General features: G+C 53.6%; 1 protein-coding gene across 1 annotated transcript in view; it reads right to left on the bottom strand.

The window, feature by feature from the left end:
• LOC146232748 (transient receptor potential cation channel subfamily M member 3-like) overlaps positions 1-20,990 on the bottom strand; it is a 95,756-nt gene that overhangs the window by 194 nt on the left and 74,572 nt on the right. Inside the window, 14 exon segments of the mRNA XM_084690011.1 lie at positions 1-1,318; positions 1,648-1,780; positions 2,072-2,265; positions 3,537-3,687; positions 5,864-6,038; positions 7,884-8,135; positions 9,073-9,201; positions 10,696-10,836; positions 13,169-13,372; positions 16,218-16,446; positions 17,495-17,787; positions 18,639-18,668; positions 19,965-20,105; positions 20,354-20,389. Of these exon segments, the coding sequence (XP_084546137.1) occupies positions 1-1,318; positions 1,648-1,780; positions 2,072-2,265; positions 3,537-3,687; positions 5,864-6,038; positions 7,884-8,135; positions 9,073-9,201; positions 10,696-10,836; positions 13,169-13,372; positions 16,218-16,446; positions 17,495-17,787; positions 18,639-18,668; positions 19,965-20,105; positions 20,354-20,389 (3,426 nt within the window).

Raw genomic sequence — 20,990 nt, 5'->3', positions numbered from 1 at the left:
CCTCTCCATCCGCTCGCTCACCGACAGGCTCTTCCGGTGGGGCGGGGCCAGGGACGGGTGGGAGTCGTCCGAGGAGCAGCTGTTGGCCCGCTCCATCCTGGAGAAGGCGGAGCGCTGGGGGGTGCCCAGACGGTGGGGCTCGGGGGCGGGCAGCAGCTCCTCCGGCTCCTCGGGGTCCGACTCGGTGTGGCTGAGCTCGGCCTCCCGCTCCGGGTGCGAGGCGATCATGTCCGGGGGCTTGTCGAAGGGGAAGGAGGTGGAGCCGCCGGGCGAGTGCGAGCGCTCGGCCGGCGTGTACGGCGTGGAGACGCAGCGCGTGTCGATGCAGTCGGTGATGCTGGTGTACTCGGCCGCCTTCACCTGGACGCCCGCCCCCAGGCCGCCGTAGCAGCCGCGCGGCGTGAACATCATGCTGTGGGACTTGGCCATCGGCGGCTCGTCCAGGAAGGCCGCCCCGGAGGCCGAGAGGTAGCGGCTGCTCTTGGAGCGCTCCAGCAGGCCGGCGGACGGCGGCGGCGACGGGTCCACGTCCCAGGGCGGCAGCGCGCCGTCCGGGAGCAGGTGGGCGGAGCACAGCGACAGGTCGGCGGCGGCGCTGTCCTCGAACACGGCGCCGCCCTCCGAGTGCCGGTCGCCGTAGTCCCGCCCCCCCGACAGCACCGCCTCCATGATCTCCGAGTGGAGGGAGGACTCGCGGCGCAGGGGCGAGCCCGTCCTCAACGGGTCCAGGAAGGACTCGCCGGGCCCCGCCTCGTCCGACGCCGACACGTAGATGTCGATGCAGGAGGACGGGCGGTGCTGCTGGGAGACGGACAGCGTGGCCAGGGGGAGGGGCTTCGACTCCCTGGTGGCGGCGGCGCCGGACGCCACCGACTGCGAGCTGTTGGCCCGGTGCAGGCTGAGGGAGCGCTCCTTGAAGAAGCTGTCCGCCCGCTCGCCGGTGCCGCGCTCGCGCCCGCCGCCCACGTAGAAGGAGTGGCTCCGCGACCGCGGCGCCGCGCCCGTCGGGGACGGCGGCGACATGGAGCCCTCGGCCCCGCCCTCCAGCGCCTCCTGCAGGCGGTAGGCGTTGCCCTCGGTGCTGTTGAAGGAGCTCTGGCGGAGGACGTACGGCGAGTCGGTGCAGTCGGAGGAGGTGCGGGAGCGCACCTTGTTGACCTCGCCGCGCTCCACGCCCGTCACGCGCTCCAGGGCCACGGCGATGCGGCCAATCAGCTCCTCCATCTGGGCCAGGCGGATGTCGACCGTCTGCAGGGAGGCCTTCATGAAGTGCTCCCTCTCGTTGACCTCCTCCAGGCGCATGGCCATGTTCTCCACCCTGACACGGAAGACACGGGGCACGGAGCCGGGAGCAGCAGAGAAATTGGAACGACGGAGAAACATCCGAAATAGCGCCCAAGTCTAATATGAGCGTATGTATTTCATGTATAATCGTGTATGTATTTCATGTACGTAACATCATATACGAGAGAGAGTCCACTGTGCACGCGCGCTGCACTCCAAAGAACACGATACTAGTACCGTATTTCCTCGACGAAACGCCGCAGCGTTTATTTGAGGGCGGCGTTTCATCGAAGAAACGCGGTACATCGTATCGTGTTCTTTGGAGTGCGGCGCGTGAAGGTGATTCGTGAGGCGGACCCCGACCTTTCCGACGTCACGCGGATCCTCTCGTCGTTGGAGGAGTTGAAGCGGTCGTCTTTCTCCATGAAGTACTCCTCAATGCACTGCTCCTCAAAGTCGTGCACCTTCTTCAGCTCGTCCTCGGTGATGAACAGCTCTGTCGAGGGGCAACAGGTGCTCGGTTAGGGAAAGGAAAGCAACAAAAGACAAACCGTGCATACAGTACAGTTTGCTGCATGTGCAAAATGTTCAAGTTGAACCGTCTTCAATTCTTGGGCAAAATTGTACGATAGCTTGCCATCTCGGCTTTAATGCATATCTGTGCTTGCCTATCAATTGTCTATTGCCTGACTGAAGCATTACAAGAATATGAATCCCATTACGAGGCACGATTAAGTCAAACTGAATAATAAAGTTCAGTTGAAACCGAGGAGTCACTGGAACTGACTCAGCCCGTAGTCTCTCTCGTCATCGTCGTGTTTCCTCCAGCGACAGCACAGGTGCTTGAGGACCATGGTCATGTGACTGAAGATGATGAGGGGGGGCGGGAGCACGGGCCGTTCGTGGAAGGTCATGATGAGCTGGTAGCGCTGGAACTTCCACACCTGGTTGGAGATGGACTTGACCTCGAAGAAGGTGTTGCTGTCGGAGAAGTCAGACAAAGCAGGAAGTCAAATACACGTCAAACAGGCACCCAAAGACCACCGTGGTTCATTTAAAGATCCTGTAAAGCAAATTCCATGATTTGCTTCTCATTACATTATATAGCCTACGTGTGAAATGAGTCGCTGAAAGCATGTGCAAAGCTCGTAAACTTTGTTGCACTGAAATGTGGAGTTAGACCGTTGTACAGTTTCTCTTCCGTTTTCAGCTCAGGTTTTGTATAGGCGGAGCCAAAACCCGACCTATCTACGTCACAGCGACCTATGTACGTCAGTTCACAGACTGGTACAATGCAAACACAAAGTAATTAACACATAAAACACTCAGAGACTGCAGGTAGGTCTGTTCTGATATCTGCAATTGATTGAGCTAGAGTTGTTGTTGCTAAATTCAATAAATTCGAGGGGGCGGAGCTTCAGCTCCTTCAGACAAACACGCCCCCCCAGTCTCAAGCAGAGAAGACTGATGATTTTCTCACGATTTGAAAGCCAAATTTAACATACTTGTCAATGTTTTTTTTCTCGAATTTGGACGGGCAGTTAACAACACATTCATCTGTGGTGTGATGAACTTAAAACTCATTTTCAACTCCACTTTACAAGATCTTTAACATGTACATGGAGCATACAGGTGAAAGCAGATGCAGGTGTCTTTTCGCTCACAAAACTGCCACATGGAACTTCAGACCAACAGTGATACACAGAGATTGCTGAGGTCAAGAGGTCATACAGTGAGGCCCCTTACAATCCGCATATAGACATGGAATGCATTTGGTCCGAACGCTCTGGAAGCAGCAAGAAGGAAAGACAGGACTTCCACGAGTTATGATGTCATTACCTGCCCTTTGTACTGTTCCCCATTTGCTGACCTTGCTTGACCATGTAAGCAAATATTCTGTGGACACTATATTTGAACATGTCTATCCATTGTATATAAGTACGTTTATGAGATATAAGTATGTTTATGTGCTTCACTGATTGGACCACTCTGTCGTGGAAAGGTCACATGATCCAAGCAGCTCGTCTAATAAACGAGTCAACTCTTTTCATTGTCGTGCATCCTTCCGTCCTCCAACTGACAGATTTCATCCTGTCAATTTCAGATCGCTGGCCAAGGGGAAAACCCTTGTGATTCCTTTCGTCAGCTTCATATCACAGACTTGCCGTGTGCGACACCCTAACCGAATTCCTTTCGAATCCCTCTATATGCATGGTGGTATGGCATCCCCCTTGTAATGTGGAGTTACGTACTTGAAGACGGCGATGAGCAGGTTGACCAGCAGGATGTTGGCCACCAAGAGGTAGCAGGCCATGATGGCGGGGACGATCCAGGCGCCGGTCTTACAGGCCGGCAGCGCCACCACCACGCCGTCGTCCGTGGTGATGTTCATGCCGCACGGAGCTACACGCGACGGCAACACAAACACAGAGAGACGGCAGTTAGCCCAGATGGTCCAAGCTCAGGCGGACGGCTGGGCAGTCTGAATGGAATCCGAAAAAATGATAGATATTAACGCGAAAACCACTGTGCAGATAAGTGGGAGAATAGTAACTGAAACATGCGAGTCAGAAAAAAATGATAATAATTTCCAAATCAATGTAGGAACGTAATGAAATAAAAAAAAATGGCGCAAACATACAGGCAACTGATGTCAAAGACATTCAAAAAAGGAAAAAACAAATGTTCCAACAAGTTTTCAAACAAACCAGACAGGTGCGGGGGGGGGGGGGGGGGGGTGGAAGGAGTGGACACTAGAATGAATTTGAACGGTCTCATGTGCTGGAATGTGTTTTCGCAAAATATATTCCCAAAATATATTCATCATAACTTGCTTTCCCAATATATTTAAACATTTCAAGAATGTTTAAATGATATTGTCACATGTGCTAGCCATAGCCTTGCAGAGTAATGGTTGTAGGTTACTACATATACAGATCTAATGTATTTAGCATACATCATGTGTTTTTCCATCCATGATGGTTCAGTTGCTGTGGCTTATAACAGGGACACTCAGTGCTGATACTTTAGAAGGTCGATGGTTTGTTTACCTTTATAAATCATTTTTTATTCATACTCGTCTCTTTGATTTCAATTGATCACACACTGCAGCCCAAAGATAGAGACCTGAAGTAATTATTTTTTTACTCTCGCAAATTGTACGTTTTGAGAAATTGGGTAAAAAAAAAACAAATCAAAACTCTGACAACTGAACCACGTGAAAAAACTGATTGCCAATGATGAGAGGAGGTTGATGTGCGCGCGGGTGTGTGAGTCAGATGGCTGAGCGGTGAGGGAATCGGACTAGTGATCTGAAGGTTGCCAGATTGATCCCCAGCCGTGCCAAATGACGTTGTGTCCTTGGGCAAGGCACGTCACCCTACTTGCCTCGGGGGGAATGTCCCTGTACTTACTGTAAGTCACTCTGGATAAGAGCGTCTGCTAAATGGAATATGCTTTTAGTGTGTGCATGGGTGTATACACGGGACTCCAATGTTAGTATCTGTTGTGTGAGCATGTGCACATTAGTGCTTGTCATCCTTCATGTTCATATATGTAAGCTTGTGGTTAAGGTAGTATATGAATGTCTCAATGGCGTTGTGGGGATGTTGCTAAAGTTAAGCTGGAGAAGGTAAGGGGATGGGCATGAAAATGTGAGTGACAGCTTGTTTACCTGGCAGGCCCACTTTCCTGACAACAGGGCCAATCAAAGGGGTATCAGTCAATAATCCTTTGATGTTTTCACACTGTCCATAATCGAGGGCGATCATCCGAAACAATAGAAACCAATAGAAACAGCGTGCCACTGCCATGAAACACATTGATATGTGTGTCGCGTGACAAGTGGAGGATGATGTCGCCCTTAGAGGCTGAACTCGGCTCAGTTTCACACCATGCCCAATGTTTGAAACCTTGGACTTTGGGGGAAGTTGCGCTGATCCGAGATCAGTGATAATGGGCTCCTTCACCCCAGAGTGTGGGATTGCTGCATGCACTCCCAGTGTCTCTAGTGGCCCCTAGTGGTGGGTGTGGATATGACATGGCAGTGAGGCTGGGATGGTGAGTGGAGGAGGAGGAGGGAGGGGGAAAAAGGTAGGGTCTATATCTGTAGATTTACTGGCATTCTGAATTGAACAAGGCAATGTGGGATGGACCATTATTTCGCCAGGTTCCGTGCGGTCGAAAGTGTTTTTCGATCAGCCAGAGTTTTGCATTCAGCCTGTGCTGTAGCTTCCTACTATGCACATCTGAAACAAAGAACGACAGCATTATTTCAGATCTCTTGTCTTTGGGCCACTCCTCCCATTTGCTGCACAAACACACACCTTCTCACACACACACACGTACACACTCAATCCATACCCATCTCACACACTCAGAGACTAAAGTTTGAAACAAGTGTAAGGAACCTTTTCCGAGACAGCAACGCCCCCAAGCAACGTTACCTGCTTCCAGAGTTGTCCCTCCTAAAGCCCAGCAACCGCGTTTTCCGACTACCACAAAACTTTATTGATCGGGAACAGATCGGAACCGGAAAAAAGGGTGGGTGGGGGGGGGGGGATCTCGGGGGCTTGCTTACGGTCGATCTGGTCGGCGAACACCTCCCCGTAAATCATCCAGTAAGGCATGAAGAAGATGTTGCGGGCCAGCATCCAGGAGGGGTCCTCGTTGGGGTTGAGGATAGCCTGGCGAGCCACGCCAAAGCTCATCAGCACCACCAGCATGATGATCACAAAGTACATCATGTCAATCATCTGGGAGGCGGAGGGGAGGGGGGAGAGAAGGGGGTGGGGGGGGTGGGAGGCAGGGAGGGAAGGGGGTGGGGGAGCGTTAGACGACTCAAGGGTTTTTGGGGGATTTTTTTTTCTTTTCGTTTTTGAAGCGCGTCCCTCCCGGGTGAGACTTTGCGTGTACGTGTCATATTCAGTGAGTGGAAGGGAGAAAACCCTTCTGCCGTTCCTCATCACCACCTTCATCAATGACCCTCTCTCTCTCTCTCTCTCTCTCTCTCTCTCTCTCTCTCTCTCTGTCTCTCTCTCTCTCTCTCTCTCTCTCTCTCTCTCTCTCTCTCTCTCTCTCTCTCTCTCTCTCTCTCTGTCTCTCTCTCTCTCCCTGTCTCTCTCTCTGTCTCTCTATCTCGTTCTCTCTATCTCTCTCTCTCTGTCTCTCTCTCTCTCCCTGTCTCTCTCTCTGTCTCTCTATCTCGTTCTCTCTCTCTCCCTGTCTCTCTCTCTGTCTCTCTATCTCGTTCTCTCTCTCTCTCTCTCTCTCTCTCTGTCTCTCTCTCTCTCCCTGTCTCTCTCTCTGTCTCTCTATCTCGTTCTCTCTATCTCTCTCTCTCTCTCTCTCTCTGTCTCTCTCTCTCTCTCTCTCTCTCTCTCTCTCTCTCTCTCTCTGTCTCTCTCTCTCTCCCTGTCTCTCTCTCTGTCTCTCTATCTCGTTCTCTCTCTCTCTCTCTCTCTCTCTCTGTCTCTCTCTCTCTCTCCCGACGTTGATGTATCGATATTGACACTGGCCCCATGAAGCGTCGGTCTTCGAGACAAACCCATGGCCTTGTTGGAGCTAGGCTGGGCTGGTATCTGAGAGCTGTACGCTAGTTTCCCTTCAGAATATCAAAGTGTGTCTCCTGTGTGAAATCTCTGATAAGGGGCCTCGGATGAGTGAGGCTGAGACACAGGCTTCTGGTTGATGGGGGTGGAGAGGGAGGGGGGTCTGAGAGGGCAAAAGAATGCCCAGCGCCACACTAAGAGGACCGCTGTGTCTCAGATGCATCTTCCCGTTGTCAACACAGATTAGGCTATCCCTTTCAGTGTGCGAGCCGTCCTGTAAGACAAACAGGGAGAGAAGAGGGAGAGGAGAGAGAGAGAGAGAGAGAGAGAGAGAGAGAGAGAGAGAAAGAGAGAGACACAGAGAGAGAGAGAGAGAGAGAGAGAGAGAGAGAGAGAGAGAGAGAGAGAGAGAGAGAGAGAGAGAGAGAGAGAGAGAGAGAGAGAGAGAGAGAGAGAGAGAGAGAGAGAGAGAGAGAGAGAGAGAGAGAGAGAGAGAGAGAGAGAGAGAGAGAGAGAGAGAGAGAGAGAGAGAGAGAGGAGAGAAAGAGAGAGAGAGAGAGAGAGAGAGAGAGAGAGAGAGAGAGAGAGAGAGAGAGAGAGAGAGAGAGAGAGAGAGAGAGAGAGAGAGAGAGAGAGAGAGAGAGAGAGAGAGAGAGAGAGAGAGAGAGAGAGGGAGAGAGAGAGGAGAGAGAGAGAGAGAGAGAGAGAGAGAGAGAGAGAGAGAGAGAGAGAGAGAGGAGAGAGGGAGAGAAAGAGAGAGAGAGAGAGAGAGAGAGAGGGAGAGAGAGACAGAGACAGAGAGACAAGAGAGAGAGAGAGAGAGAGAGAGAGAGAGAGGGAAAGGAGAGACAGACAGACAGAGAGAGGAGAGAGAAAGAGAAACAGATGGGAAAGAGAGAGGGGAGAGACAGAGGAGAGCGAGATAGAGATAAAGAGACAGAAAGATAGAGAGAGAAAGGACATCCCAGCTGAGCGACACAGACAGACGGGGAGAGCCAGCGACCCCCCCCACCCCCACCCCCTCCTCACCCCCCCACACCAACAGCTCACCATCTTGCCTATCATCATGACGTAGGGGCCCAGGTATTTGTTGACGCCGAAGATGTCCAGCAGCCGGATGTACCAGTAGATGATGTTGACGCAGTAGATGACCCGGCCGTAGCTCATGAGGGGCGGCTCCTGCAGCCGCAGCACCATGCCCACGGAGAAGATCAGGATGGCCATGAGGTCCGTGATGTTCCAGTATTCCTGGAGCCACACCTTCACCTTCTGCAGGAGCTTGCCCGGCTCCGACATCAGAATCTGGGGGGGAGGGAGGGCGGGAGGGAGGGAGGCAGGGAAGGACAGAGGGAGGGAGGGACAGAGGGAGGGAGGGACAGAGTGAGGGAGGGAGGGAGGGAGGCAGGGAAGGAGGGAAGCGAGGGAGGAAGGGAGGGAAGGAAGGAGGGAAGGAGGGAAAGGAGGGGGGAGGGAGGCAGAGAGGGAAGGAGGGAAGGGAGGAGGGAGGGAGGGAGGGAGGGAGGGAGGGAGGGAGGGAGGCAGGCAGGCAGGCAGGCAGGCAGGCAGGCAGGCAGGGAGGGAGGGAGGGAGGGAGGGAAGGGAGGGAGGGAGGGAGGGAGGGAGGGAGGGAAGGGAGGGAGGGAGGGAGGGAGGGAGGGAGGGAGGGAGGGAGGGAGGGAGGGAGGGAGGGAGGGAGGGAGGGAGGGAGGGAGGGAGGGAGGGAGGGAGAAGCACAGGAGAAGGATGGAGGAATGGAGTGATGGGGGGAAAAAGCGAGGGGAGTTCATAAACCTGAAGAAGGGACACATTGTATTTCATCGCAAAACACTTCAGCCAACTGGCCAGTAGAGGACAGTGTGAGTCCACTTATTAGGACATGGGTTACAATTGAAATGAGTGCTGGTCCAATGGCACGATGCATGTCTTTCATACATAATCTGTTGGGATGATAATAAAGGGATACTGCAGAGATAAGCAGTGTATTCCCATGTGGCCAGGCATTGCCTCCTCAGCTTTAGAAACAGCATTTTATTGCGTACACACGTTCCAACATAGCAACAACGTAACAACAAATGAAATGAACAGTCCATCTCATAGCCTGAAGGCCTCTGCAAAGACAGCCGTGAACACATATGAAGACAGTATGTGTAAGAATACAGACGGTGGCTGTTGGAACAGTTCGGTATCTGGATACACATTTAATATGCATGTATGCGTGTGTGTGTGCGCGTGTGTGTACCTCTCTCATCTTCTCGATGCCGTTGGTGAAGATGTAGGCGATAACGATCCACTCCTGGGCAGAAGGCCACAGATCCATCTTCACCAGCACGATGTAGTTGAACAACATCAGGTAACCCACATACGCCATCTGAGCACACACACACACACACACACAAAAAGGCTTTATTTGAGATGGATGGATCGTTTTCGATACTTGCTGACACTTGGCTTTGAGTGAATCGAAATGTACTGACTCTAACCCCGAGAGAGTGGGTAGAAGGTCTAAAGAGGATTTAGAGTCCAGATACCAAGTGTCTTCAAAATGTGCTCCCGACATCTCCGAGGGCATTTAAAGAGTTCACCCAGAGGAGCGCTCGAGTACGTCTCAGTACGTCCGAGGAAGTATGTCAAAGTAGGTCCATGGCAGAGCAAAACATGCAGAACGCCTCGGGTCCCGTCATGTTATTCTGCATGATGGCCGTCTGAGTGCCGCTCCTGTCTAAACACATCACCCCCCCCCCTCCCCCGACTCCCGAAGGGTGACAAGGTGTCACCAAAAGTGCGTCCCCGAGCCCGTGGCGCCCGCGCACGATGCGCGCGAATCTCGGACGGCTGGCGACGGCAGCAGCCGAGGCCACGCGGACCCAAGCGTGCGTCCTGGCTGCAAAGTCAAAGCTGCTGATTATAGAGGCCCGACTCTGAGCAACTGGGCATCTGTTCCTGAAGTACAACTGTGAATGTTGCATGAGGCCTCTGACCCGAAAGGCAAAAAGAGGGGGAGAGGAAAGAGAAGGAGAGGAGGAGAAAGGGGGGGGGGGGGGGGGGGGTGAGGGAACGAGCGAGACACTGTGAGAGGAGTGTGAAGGCGAGAGAGAGATAATGAGAAACAGAGAGAGAGAGAGAGAGAGAGAGAGAGAGAGAGAGAGAGAGAGAGAGAGAGAGAGAGAGAGAGAGAGAGAGAGAGAGAGAGAGAGGGGGAGGGGGGGGGGACTCTATGAGTGCTCTATCTTTTCACAAGGTTTTTATCTCTATAAATAAGAGATGGACCTCCTTCTGGGAGGTCTTGTGATGTTGTCACAGAACAGACAGATAGGAAGAGCTGCCATGGGCCAACAGGGGGGAGCAGGAATAATATCCTCCAAATAAAACACGTTTGCACATGCGAGCACACACACACACTTTGCCTTTCTCTCTCTCTCTATTGATGTCTTTCTCCCTCTGCTTTCTCTCTGTCTCTGACTCTGTTCTCTCTCTCTCTCTCTCTCTCTCTCTCTCTCTCTCTCTCTCTCTCTCTCTCTCTCCCTCTCTCTCCCTCTCTCTCTCTCTCTTTCTCCATCTCTTTCTTTTTCTCTCTCTCTCTCTCTCTCTCTCTCTCTCTCTCTCTCTCTCTCTCTCTCTCTCTCTCTCTCTTTCTCTCTTTCTCTCTCTCTTTCTCCATCTCTTCCTTTCTCTTCCTTTCTTTTTCTCTCTCTCTCTCTCTCTCTCTCTCTCTCGATGTCTTTCTGCCTCTGCTTTCTCTCGCTCGCTCTGTCTCTGTCTCTCTCCCTTCGTCTCTCTCTCTCCCTCTCTTTCCCTCTGTCTCTCTCTCTCTCTCTCTCTCTCTCTCTCTGCGTGTGTGTGTAAGTCTTGGCGTTTGACTAACCGTGTGGAACCAGAACTTGACGATGGGGGCATTGTAGAACTCGTAGATCTTGCGTCCCATGGGGATGAGACGGTGCCTCTTCTGCACCACCTCCACGTCCTTCTTCCTGGACGTCTCCGTGGTGACCTTACCCAGCATGGCCTGGGAAGGGGGGCCAGTCCGGAGGGAAGCAGAAGGAGGAAGGAAAAGGGGGTTTGGCTGTTAGGGCTGCCCCCTTAACCGGCAAATCTCTTTCCAGGAAGCAAGCACAGGCATGTCATTCCATAATGGGGGGGGGGGGGGGGGTTATGGGTGGAGTATGGTTGCTGTGTGGTTGCTGTGTGGTTGCTGTGTGGGCGGGTGGGTGGATGGGCGGGGTGGGGAGGTTCACAAGCACGACACACGCATGACGCAGACAAACACTCATGGATAGAGTGTCAGACGACAGCTACGGACAGTTAGAAGAGAGAGAGGGAGAGACAGAGGGAGAGAGAGACAGAGGGAGAGAGAGAGAGAGAGAGAGAGAGAGAGAGAGAGAGAGAGAGAGAGAGAGAGCGAGCAAGAAGGAGAAAAACAGAGAAAAGGAGAGAAAGGGAAGGGAAGGGGAAAAGACCAAGACAATTCGATCGGACACACGGTTTTAGTATCCATGAGAGAGGGTTGGACTCCCTGAGGTTATGATGGGTCATGATCCAATGGCGTACTGTCATCACAGTACGCGTGTACCTACGGGGAGAGTGTGCACCCCCATTGTATCGCACCTCCGGATTCAAGGGCAGACGGCAGTGGATGGAGAACTCGGATGGTTGTGTTAAATCCCAACATGCCTGCATGGACATAGCATGCATAGTCACGAAGCCTTTTGGCCTCAGTCTCTTGGGATTGGAATGGGTTTCCGGAGGCATCGGAGGGACGAATTGCAATACAACGACCCCCCCTTGCTGGTGTAGGTACATGAATCGGCCTGCGATTCATCGTTTTAGGCTTTTGGGCCGCGCCTGAACAGTCAGAAACCAGTGCTGAGGCAAGCCAAAGAGCTCATGGGAAATGTAGTCCTTGTCTCATTTTTTGGCAGGACATCGGGTGCCTTGCGGACCACAACTACCATCAGCCTTGTGGTGATTACCTCTTTCTCCGGCTAGCTGGCTGGATGCAGGTGAACGGCATGTGTGCGGTACTGTTGGGGGGTCAATTCCATTTCAATTGAGGAGAAATAGAATTGAAGCTAAGCCCAAACCAGTAACTACTTTATTGATGGTTAATTCCAGCTATTTTTAAGAGCAGGTGTTCAGACTGTACAGGCAGTGTTGACAGCAAGCATTGCTGAGAGAAGTTAGTTGATATGTTAATCCAAGTACAGCTGTGACACCCCCTCTTAGAAGCATGCTGAGTGACAAGCCACCACTGGCAGGTTTGATAAGAGAGTGAGGGCAGCAGTCAGTCAGTCAGTCGCATACAGTACTGTACCTCTACTGAGACCTGAGCTAGAAGAGAGAAGGAAGAGACACATGGAGAGAAAACAGAAAGAGAGAGAAGAAGAAGAGAGAGAAGGAGAGAGAACAAGAGAGAGAACAAGAGAGAGAGAGAAGAAGAAGAGAGAGAAGAAGAAGGAGAGAGAGAGAAGAAGAAGGAGAGAGAGAGAAAACAGAAAGAGAGAGAAGAAGAAGAGAGAGAAGGAGAGAGAACAAGAGAGAGAACAAGAGAGAGAGAGAAGAAGAAGAGAGAGAAGAAGAAGGAGAGAGAGAGAAGAAGAAGGAGAGAGAGAGAAGAAGAGAGAGAAGGAGAGAGAAGAAGAGAGAGAGAGAAGAAGAGAGAGAGAGAGAAGAAGAAGGAGAGAGAGAGAAGAAGAAGGAGAGAGAGAAGAAGAAGGAAAGAGAGAGAGAAGAATGAGAGAGAGAGAGAGAGAGAGAGAGAGAGAGAGAGAGAGAGACTGAGAGACAGAGAGAGAGAGAGAAGAAGAAGAAGAAGAGAGAGAGAAGGAGAAGAAGGAGAGAGAGAGAAGAAGAAGAGAGATGGAGGGTGGAAAGTGGAACAATGGAGAAAGAGAGAGAGCGAGAGTGGGGAAAGGAAATTTGAGAGAGAGAGAGAGAGAGAGGGAGAGGGAGAGAAGGGGCACACAGGGAACCAAGAAACGGCAAAACAGACTGACACGCTACAACTCCACGAGGAACGTCTTCGCCGAGGCGACGGGACACAGGTAGCAAGATGGCGGGGGGGAGACGGGAGGGGGTCGTTTAGCAGGGTCCAGGTGTGCCAGAACAGGAAGGCAAGAGGGACAGCCGGTCTACAACTACCGGCGCGGGGGGGGGGGGGGGGAACACTACGAGTTTGCGCCGCTTAAAAACTAAAAGAGACAAGAGCGTCAAGGAGGCTTCGCACGTAAATCAGCGGGGGAGGGAGCGTTAAAAGCGTAGACTAAAAGAGGGGGGGGGGAGACGTAAGGAGGGAGGCGACCGTGTCGGGGATGGGCGGGGGCTGAGGTGGGCGCGCTCACCACGGAGTTGTACTGCGTCTCACAGTAGGACCTTACTGTGAACTCCATGTCCTCCTCCTCCTTCTCCTTGGGCGGCTTCTCGGGCTCCTCCTCCTCCTTCTCCTGCAGGTAGGCCTCCTGGTCTTGGGGCATGTAGGACATCTCGTCCTTGTTCTTGAACTCCAGGCTGAGGATGGAGGGAGGCAGGAGCAGGCCCAGGATCACCTGCGCAAGAGGGGAAGGGGGGGGGGGGGTCGGGCGGTTAGGATGGGCACACACACACACACAGGGGGACACACACACGCAAAACAGAGGAGAGGAAAACACGCCCGCGACAAACACACCCACGGGCGTGGAAGAGAGGAAGCGGACGCACAGAAAAGGAAGCTGACACACACACAGGATAGAAAATACACACACACAGGAGAGGAAACACACACAGGAGAGGAAACACACACAGGAGAGGAAACACACACAGGAGAGGAAACACACACAGGAGAGGAAACACACACAGGAGAGGAAACACACACAGGAGAGGAAACACACACAGGAGAGGAAACACACACAGGAGAGGAAACACACACAGGAGAGGAAACACACACAGGAGAGGAAACACACACAGGAGAGGAAACACACACAGGAGAGGAAACGCACACAGGAGAGGAAACACACACACAGGAGAGGAAACACACACAGGAGAGGAAACACACACAGGAGAGGAAACGCACACAGGAGAGGAAACACACACAGGAGAGGAAACACACACAGGAGAGGAAACACACACAGGAGAGGAAACACACACACACACACGAGAGGAAACACACACAGGAGAGGAAACACACACACACACAGGAGAGGAAACACACACACACACAGGAGAGGAAACACACACAGGAGAGGAAACACACACAGGAGAGGAAACACACACGAGAGGAAACACACAGGAGAGGAAACACACACACACACAGGAGAGGAAACACACACAGGAGAGGAAACACACACGAGAGGAAACACACACAGGAGAGGAAACACACACAGGAGAGGAAACACACACACACACACAGGAGAGGAAACACACACAGGAGAGGAAACACACACACACACAGGAGAGGAAACACAGACACACACAGGAGAGGTGACAACACACACACACGCCCACGTCCACGCACGACACATGCCGGGCACAGCGAGGAAGCAGAAGCTGTTTGGTGCAGAGGCGATGAGTGCGCTCATCGTGATTTCAATTAAAAAGGCATTAGCTCAGACAACTCGCCATGTTCGCAGCATCCCAGAGATGAAAGGCGCACGCACTCAGCTGATAAAGGACATCACTTTCCTCTTCAACTCCACAGAGACAAACAGAAGGACCCCTGCCATAGACAGGGACTCGGGGACAATACGTATGGGGGGACTTGGAGGGGGGGGGGGAGTGTGTCTTATCATTATCACACGTGAATACTTTTGATATCTACCCAGACAATAACACTCTAGACTTGCACACGAATGGCTTCTCAACCAGGTGGACGGGTACTTTATTCAAGGGGAAATGGCGGTGTGCTGGATTGTATGTTCGTTCTCCGAGTGGCAGACTTGAAACACGGAGCGCGGAGGCCGACGTTAGGTCCCCACACCGTCATTGTGGGTTAGCACACACTGCGTGAGAACTGAGAACTGACATCTGCTCCGAATCCGGAGGCCTCTCCCCTCCACGTCCCGTCCAAACTCGCTCGACTTTCACCTGGGTCCTGTGAAGGGTATGTGTTGGTTTCAGGTCGCGTGTCAATTGGATTGGGTTCACCTGTGTACACGTTTATCGTTTGCGTGTACATGTAACCCTTTCTGTGGTTTGTCTTTCGCGAGGTTTTGATCTTATCTAGTGCAGTCGGAGCCTGTTTAAGTCCCTTTTGCCGTCTGTGGTTTGACTAAGTGTCTGTGGATTAAAATGCCCCTGCACTTGGCCAAAAAGGGTTCACTATCAATTTGTAAACCACAAATATATTGAGGGTCACAAAAGGAAATGCTTTGGAATACTTTGGGTCCAACCCGGATTGGTTCATTTGGTTGTTGGAGATTACAGGTGGAGAAATCATCAACTTAATGCAACATTGCCAGCTGAGTAAGCGACTGAGCAGTCTGTCGACAGTGCATCTTCCTTTCTCTTTTTCTAAACTCCGGCTCAGGGCTCGGGAAGTGTGTGTGAACACCTGTGTGTGTGTGTGTGTGTGTGTGTGTGTGCTTGTGAGTATTGTAGGTCATCAGTGTGTGCGTGTGCACTTGCCGACTGATCACATCCTCGGGGCGTCCGCGCCTGTTTGTTCTACTCGTCTCTGCTCCAGTGAGCCTGTCTCACAGCCAGCTCCATAACACCTGCATTCCCTGTTCTGTCAGAGCAGCCCCACTCCAGGCAAACCCCCCACCACCAGAGCCCTGCTCCTGGCTGTCCTCCACCCCCAGCCCCCCAGCCCCCCAGGCCCCCATCCCCCCATCCCCCCCGGCCCCCAGGCCCCCATCCCCTCAGCCCCCCCAGCCCCCAGCCCCCCATCCCCCCCGGCCCCCAGCCCCCCATCCCCCCTGGGCCCCCAGGTCCCGAGTCCCCATCACACCCCTGGTCCTGGAACAGCTGGACGTGGCTAACCTTCCAGGCACTGAGCGTCTGTTTCCTGTCAGCTAGAAAGCCAACCTCCTGTCTAGCCCACTTGCAAGGCTGATGGATGGCCCGGCTTCCTATCCACCCAGACATGTGAGGGACCCTCCATCTCTCATCCACAATGCTGTCGAACTATCTCTGCGGAGAAAGAATGAATGTACCGTCCCGCGCGAGCGTGCGTGTGCGAGCGATGAGTGCGAGCGAGCGAGAGAGATAAGCGCCAAATTCGTTAACATTCACCAGACGTAAGGTCAGTGTTATTTCTCGATGCCGAATTCAAAAAGAGCTCTCCCTCCAGGAGGCGGCGGCGCGACCTCGTATGGATCCGCTCGTCCAGACCCCCACTCCCCCCTCCCCCCCCCCCCCCCCACCAGCTCCCCTGCACCCCCTGACCCCGAGGCGGGGTGCGTGGCGGGGCCTGACCTTCAGCCCGGAGTTCTTGCGCATGCGCAGGCGGCCCATCCACATGTCGGTCAGCAGCATCTGGCTGCAGGTGTGGGCGATGAAGTCGCGGTGCTTGGCCGCCACGGCCAGCTGCAGGCACGTGGCGTTGCTCCAGTTCTTCAGCTCGTAGGTCAGCAGCTTCATGGCCATCTGCTCGTCCTGCTTGTACGACTGGTCCAGGAGCTCCACGGCGAGCTGGGCAAATTCCCTGGAGGAGAGGCAACACACAGAACTCGTTATCCCCCCCCCGCTACCCTCAAAACGTCTGTGGCATGTGTAAAGAAGAAAGAAACATCGTAAATAATATCATATCTGGGAAACGTAGGACTACTGAGGCATCGTAACCGAGGGCCGCTCGGATATCTTGGGGGAAACTAACAAAAGCAGAAGGCGGCTGATGCTGTTGGCGTGGATGCGTGCGTTCGCGGCCGCGGTTTTCCCTCTGTTAAAACGAAAATCCGCGGCCGCGGTGCTTTTTCACACGCTGGAGCGTTTGTCCTTGGAGCGCACCTGCCGGTGACGGCGAGCCGCGCATGTGTGTCACGCACGCCCTCTGAGACCCGTGTTGCTTAAACAGGTCAGGCTGGGGGGGGGGGGGTTGGGGGGGGGGGTGTTAGACGCTGGCGTACCCCAGACGTCCTCCAGTCCCCACATGAATCATTTCGACACTTTCCATGAAACGTGTTCGTCTCATCCTAGAAAGATTGACCCCCCCCCCCCACACACACACACACACTTCTCTGAGGATGTGTTTGGATGCCAGGCAGCCGGTGGTGGTGGTGAGGGTGTGGGGTGGGTGGGGGCGCGGGAGGTTGGGCTGCCTCGTGCTGATCAGGTCAGGGGCAGAGAGGAGGGGCTGGGGGGGGGGGGGGGTGTGGACACTGTCTGTGGCTCCCCCTGAACAGTTCGACCAGCTCATGACATCCTCAAACTCAACTATATTTAACCCGCATACTCTGTGGGGTATGTTGGATACAAGCTATCTATGACAATTTCCCTGGCATGGCTGCTGGAAACGAGTGTACGTCTGTGCGTGTCTGTGCGTGTGTGTCTTTGTGTGTCTCTGTGTGTGTGTGTGTCTCTGTGTGTGTGTCTCTGTGCTGGTGTGTGTCTCTGTGTGTGTGTGTGTCTCTGTGTGTGTGTGTGTGTGTGTGTCTCTGTGCGTGTGTGTGTCTCTGTGTCTCTCTGTGCGTGTGTGTGTCTCTGCGTGTGCCTGTCTGCGTGTGTCTCTGTGTGCGCGTGGTCTCCCCGCCCACCTGGAGTTGTGGTTGAGCTCCTGCGAGATGTCGTCCACCATGTCGTTCTCCGACGCCTCGTGGGCCATGGCCTTGCACAGCTTGCAGGCCACCAGGGCCTTGGCCATGGCCTCCTCGCCGTGCTGCCAGAAGAACAGCGCCATCTTCTGCCTCTTCATCAGCACGGCCCACACCATCAGCTCGTGGAAGGGGAAGGGGAAGTGGTTGATCTCGGGGTCGTCCAGGTCGATGTCCACCTCCTCCTCGCGCTTGCGCGTGGTCTTCTGGCGCCCGCGCCGGATCGGCATGTCGTCCTAACGCCGCGCACCCCGCACCCCCGCCCCCCCAGCGCCACGCAGGCCAGACAAGACGAGAGCAGAACAATGGATGGTTAATGCAGTCTGAGTGCTAAGGGGAAGGGGGGGGGGGGGTTGAGGGAGGGGGGGTGGGGGGTGCTAGGCTTCCTCTGGGCTGGTAGGAGGCGGGGAGAGGTAAATCACTTTCTTCACGGGGGCTCTGTCTCTGGTGAGCCAGGTTCCAGAGTGTCTCTCTAATGGAGCCCTATCGATCTGACCCTGCTGTCACACTGGCACGCTCACATCGACTGGAAACGCCTCCCATTTTGAGGAGACGTAAACTATGGCTGTTTTTGCTCCGGGTCTGTCAGCTTGGTTTCTCACACGATATGCAAACATTCAGACGTGGAGTTTTTCTCCTATTCTACCTCTGTAAATACGTACTGGGACATGATGTACTTTGACAGAAAGTTCTAGATGATCAACCTGTGAGAGTTTTATGTTGCAGCGTAATGGCTGCGTCTGAAGGACAGTAGCACCGTACAGACAACTGGACATGCTTGAAAAAAAGCAGGACAGACAGACAGAGACGACACGACATGCAGAGACAGAGTCTCGATCCATCATCAACAACTGATGACGCTTACGTAAAAATCATTACGTAAATTGCCTTCATGGCCCTCTTACTGAGCGACGATCGAAGTGTGCTGGCGGACCCGACGTCGTCGCTCATTAGGAAGTGTCATAAAGTATGCTAGAAACATTTCACTGGGAGGGGGGGGGGGGGGGTGCCATGTTTTGCTATCGGTACCAGCAGACAGAACCAAAACAGTGACAGAATCGTAGCCAAGAATGTTTCCGCCACTTACCTCCATCCCCAGCAGTTTCAGGGCTTTCGGCTGGAAAAGCGACAGAAATATGATCATACAGAAATGGAACTGGAGGGATCCCCTCACTGTACAGCAATGCACACGCACACAAACACACACACACACACACACACACACACACACAGAGGCAAACAGACAAACAAAAAAACGCTGCCGAACTATTCTTTTTCGAAAACAAAAAATCCCCCCCTGTTTCTCTTAGGCGGAGAGGTGTTTGTTTTGATCCAGACCTATATCTCCCTGTTCATCTGCCCGAGAAACAGTTCTTTCAAAAGATCGACAGTCACCTGTGTTTTTCTGTTAATGCCTGTGAGGGGAGGGGGTGTTTAAGTTGAGGACTGCAAAGCGAGTTGCTCAGTGGCGTACCAAAGCAGGCCGAGTGTGAATTATGCATTTGTGAGCCGTCATATGAGCCGGGTAAAAATAACTCTCCTCTTAAGGGGATGTCTCATTTCTGCATCAACTCCAGGCCTTTGTTCCTACGGTAACCCAGTGCGCGTGTGCATCGCGCGCTCGAACGTGCGGCGCAGACACGTGTGTGAGAGTGCGCGCGCGTGTCGAAGTTTGCGTCGCGTCTCCGATTTGACTTGAGATCGAGACGGGTCGCGAAACCACGGATCCCAGACCAGCTGCGCCCCCGCGGCAACACGTTCCCTCTCCTTTAGAAGCACACCCGATCCGTCCCCTCTCTCCATCCTCTCGCTTTCAACTCCTCGTTTGATCGCTTTCTCGCTACCTCGCTCCCAAGCGTAGGTGAAAGCACGCGCACGGACACACACAAACGCTCACGCACACACCGACACAGTCGCGCACGCACTCAGCCACACAGACAAATGCGCACACACTCACACACAGATATAAAGCAGTTGAGTCGAGCAGTATGTTAAAAATCCTCCAGAAAAGGTGATTTTCTAGCACACACTGCTGTGTGTTATGATGAAGAGCAGAGAGGAAAATCCTGCCTCCCCGTCGACCGAGAACAACTCTAACTCTGAAGAAAGGACAGATTATATCAATACCAAATGAGTCATGAGGCTTTTTCTCCTATACTGCTCGATCCAAGCACATGACAAGCCATTACATCGACTCAGGCCTCAAGAAAAGCTGGACAGAACCCACGTCTGTCTGTCCGTCAGACAGCGCGTCGTCCCGAAAGCTCATTCCCGCGCCTGCACATCCGCAGGCCCGCCCACATGCCCATTCCAAGCAGCCCCCCCCCCCCCCCCGCCCGCACGTCAAAACACAGAAGCGCATGCTACTCGCATCGGCCTGAGAGGACGGTTTTAGATGGGGTCGGCGACTCACTCTTTTGGGCCCAAAGAGGTTGTGGTACAGCGTCCGGAATCTCTTCCGGGTGTAGTTGCATCGGTACGCTCCGCCCATCAGGTACTCGATGACCAATCCGATGTCGATGAGGCTGATTCGGTAATCCGGGGGCAGGTTACCCTGGAAACGGAGAAGTCCGTCAGACGTCAAACAAGCCTATGACCCCCCCCCCCGCCCCCCCCCAGCCCACCCCCCCCTGGTCACAATCCAGCACAACGGTTAAAGGTTAAAGGAAGAGGCAACCCAACCCCCCCAAAAAACGAGATGTGTGGATCGACACAATCGAAATCATACACTCGCACTGGACAGATCCACATGAACAGTTGTTTTGTTGTGCTATGAAAGAATACGGGGATGAGCTGATTCACCTTGAAGTAGATCCAACTGAACCCTGGATATTCTTGCTTGGAAAGAACACACAAGGTCAGTGAGTATACAACACGCCGGGGGTGTGTGGGGGGGGGGGGAGGGGGGCGCACCAACCCTCTGATAAGATCAATAGATCCCATCTGACAACCAGGACTCCTGTCTGACCCCAGGCCACGGGCAGGTTTCCAACAGTTCGTCAAGCTTGGAAAAGTCGATCCAACCGACGCTTGGACAACTTCAATTCTTTCTTTAGTGAAGTGGCAATTTGGGGGGGGGGGTTTCGTCGTTCAATCGGCACGTCGACCGTCGCCAACTTCTGCTCTTTGCGGGGTCAACGAGGATGATGGGAGAGAGGGGAGGACGGGGGTGGGGGGGCGTGGACCGAATGGGGAGAAGAGAAAGAGGACGGAGGAGGCGGCTCTCGAGGAACGTTTACTGAGGGGGAGCGCGGGGGGGGGGGGGGGGGGGACAGGAAACAATTCTCCGTTTGCCTGATTGCTCCGTCCTCATTGGCATCGCCGTGGATGATGAGATCTTATCTTCGTATCAGAGGTTTCGTGCGAGAGGAGAGAGAGGAGAGAGAGAGAGAGAGAGAGAGAGAGAGAGAGAGAGAGGGAGAGAGAGAGAGAGAGATCG

The sequence above is a fragment of the Hypomesus nipponensis genome, chromosome 24 (genome assembly GCF_054491055.1).
Source record: "Hypomesus nipponensis isolate SF chromosome 24, ASM5449105v1, whole genome shotgun sequence".
Lineage (NCBI taxonomy): Eukaryota > Metazoa > Chordata > Actinopteri > Osmeriformes > Osmeridae > Hypomesus > Hypomesus nipponensis.
Note: the sequence above shows the minus strand (reverse complement) of the source record. Positions and strands in the feature narration are given on the sequence as shown.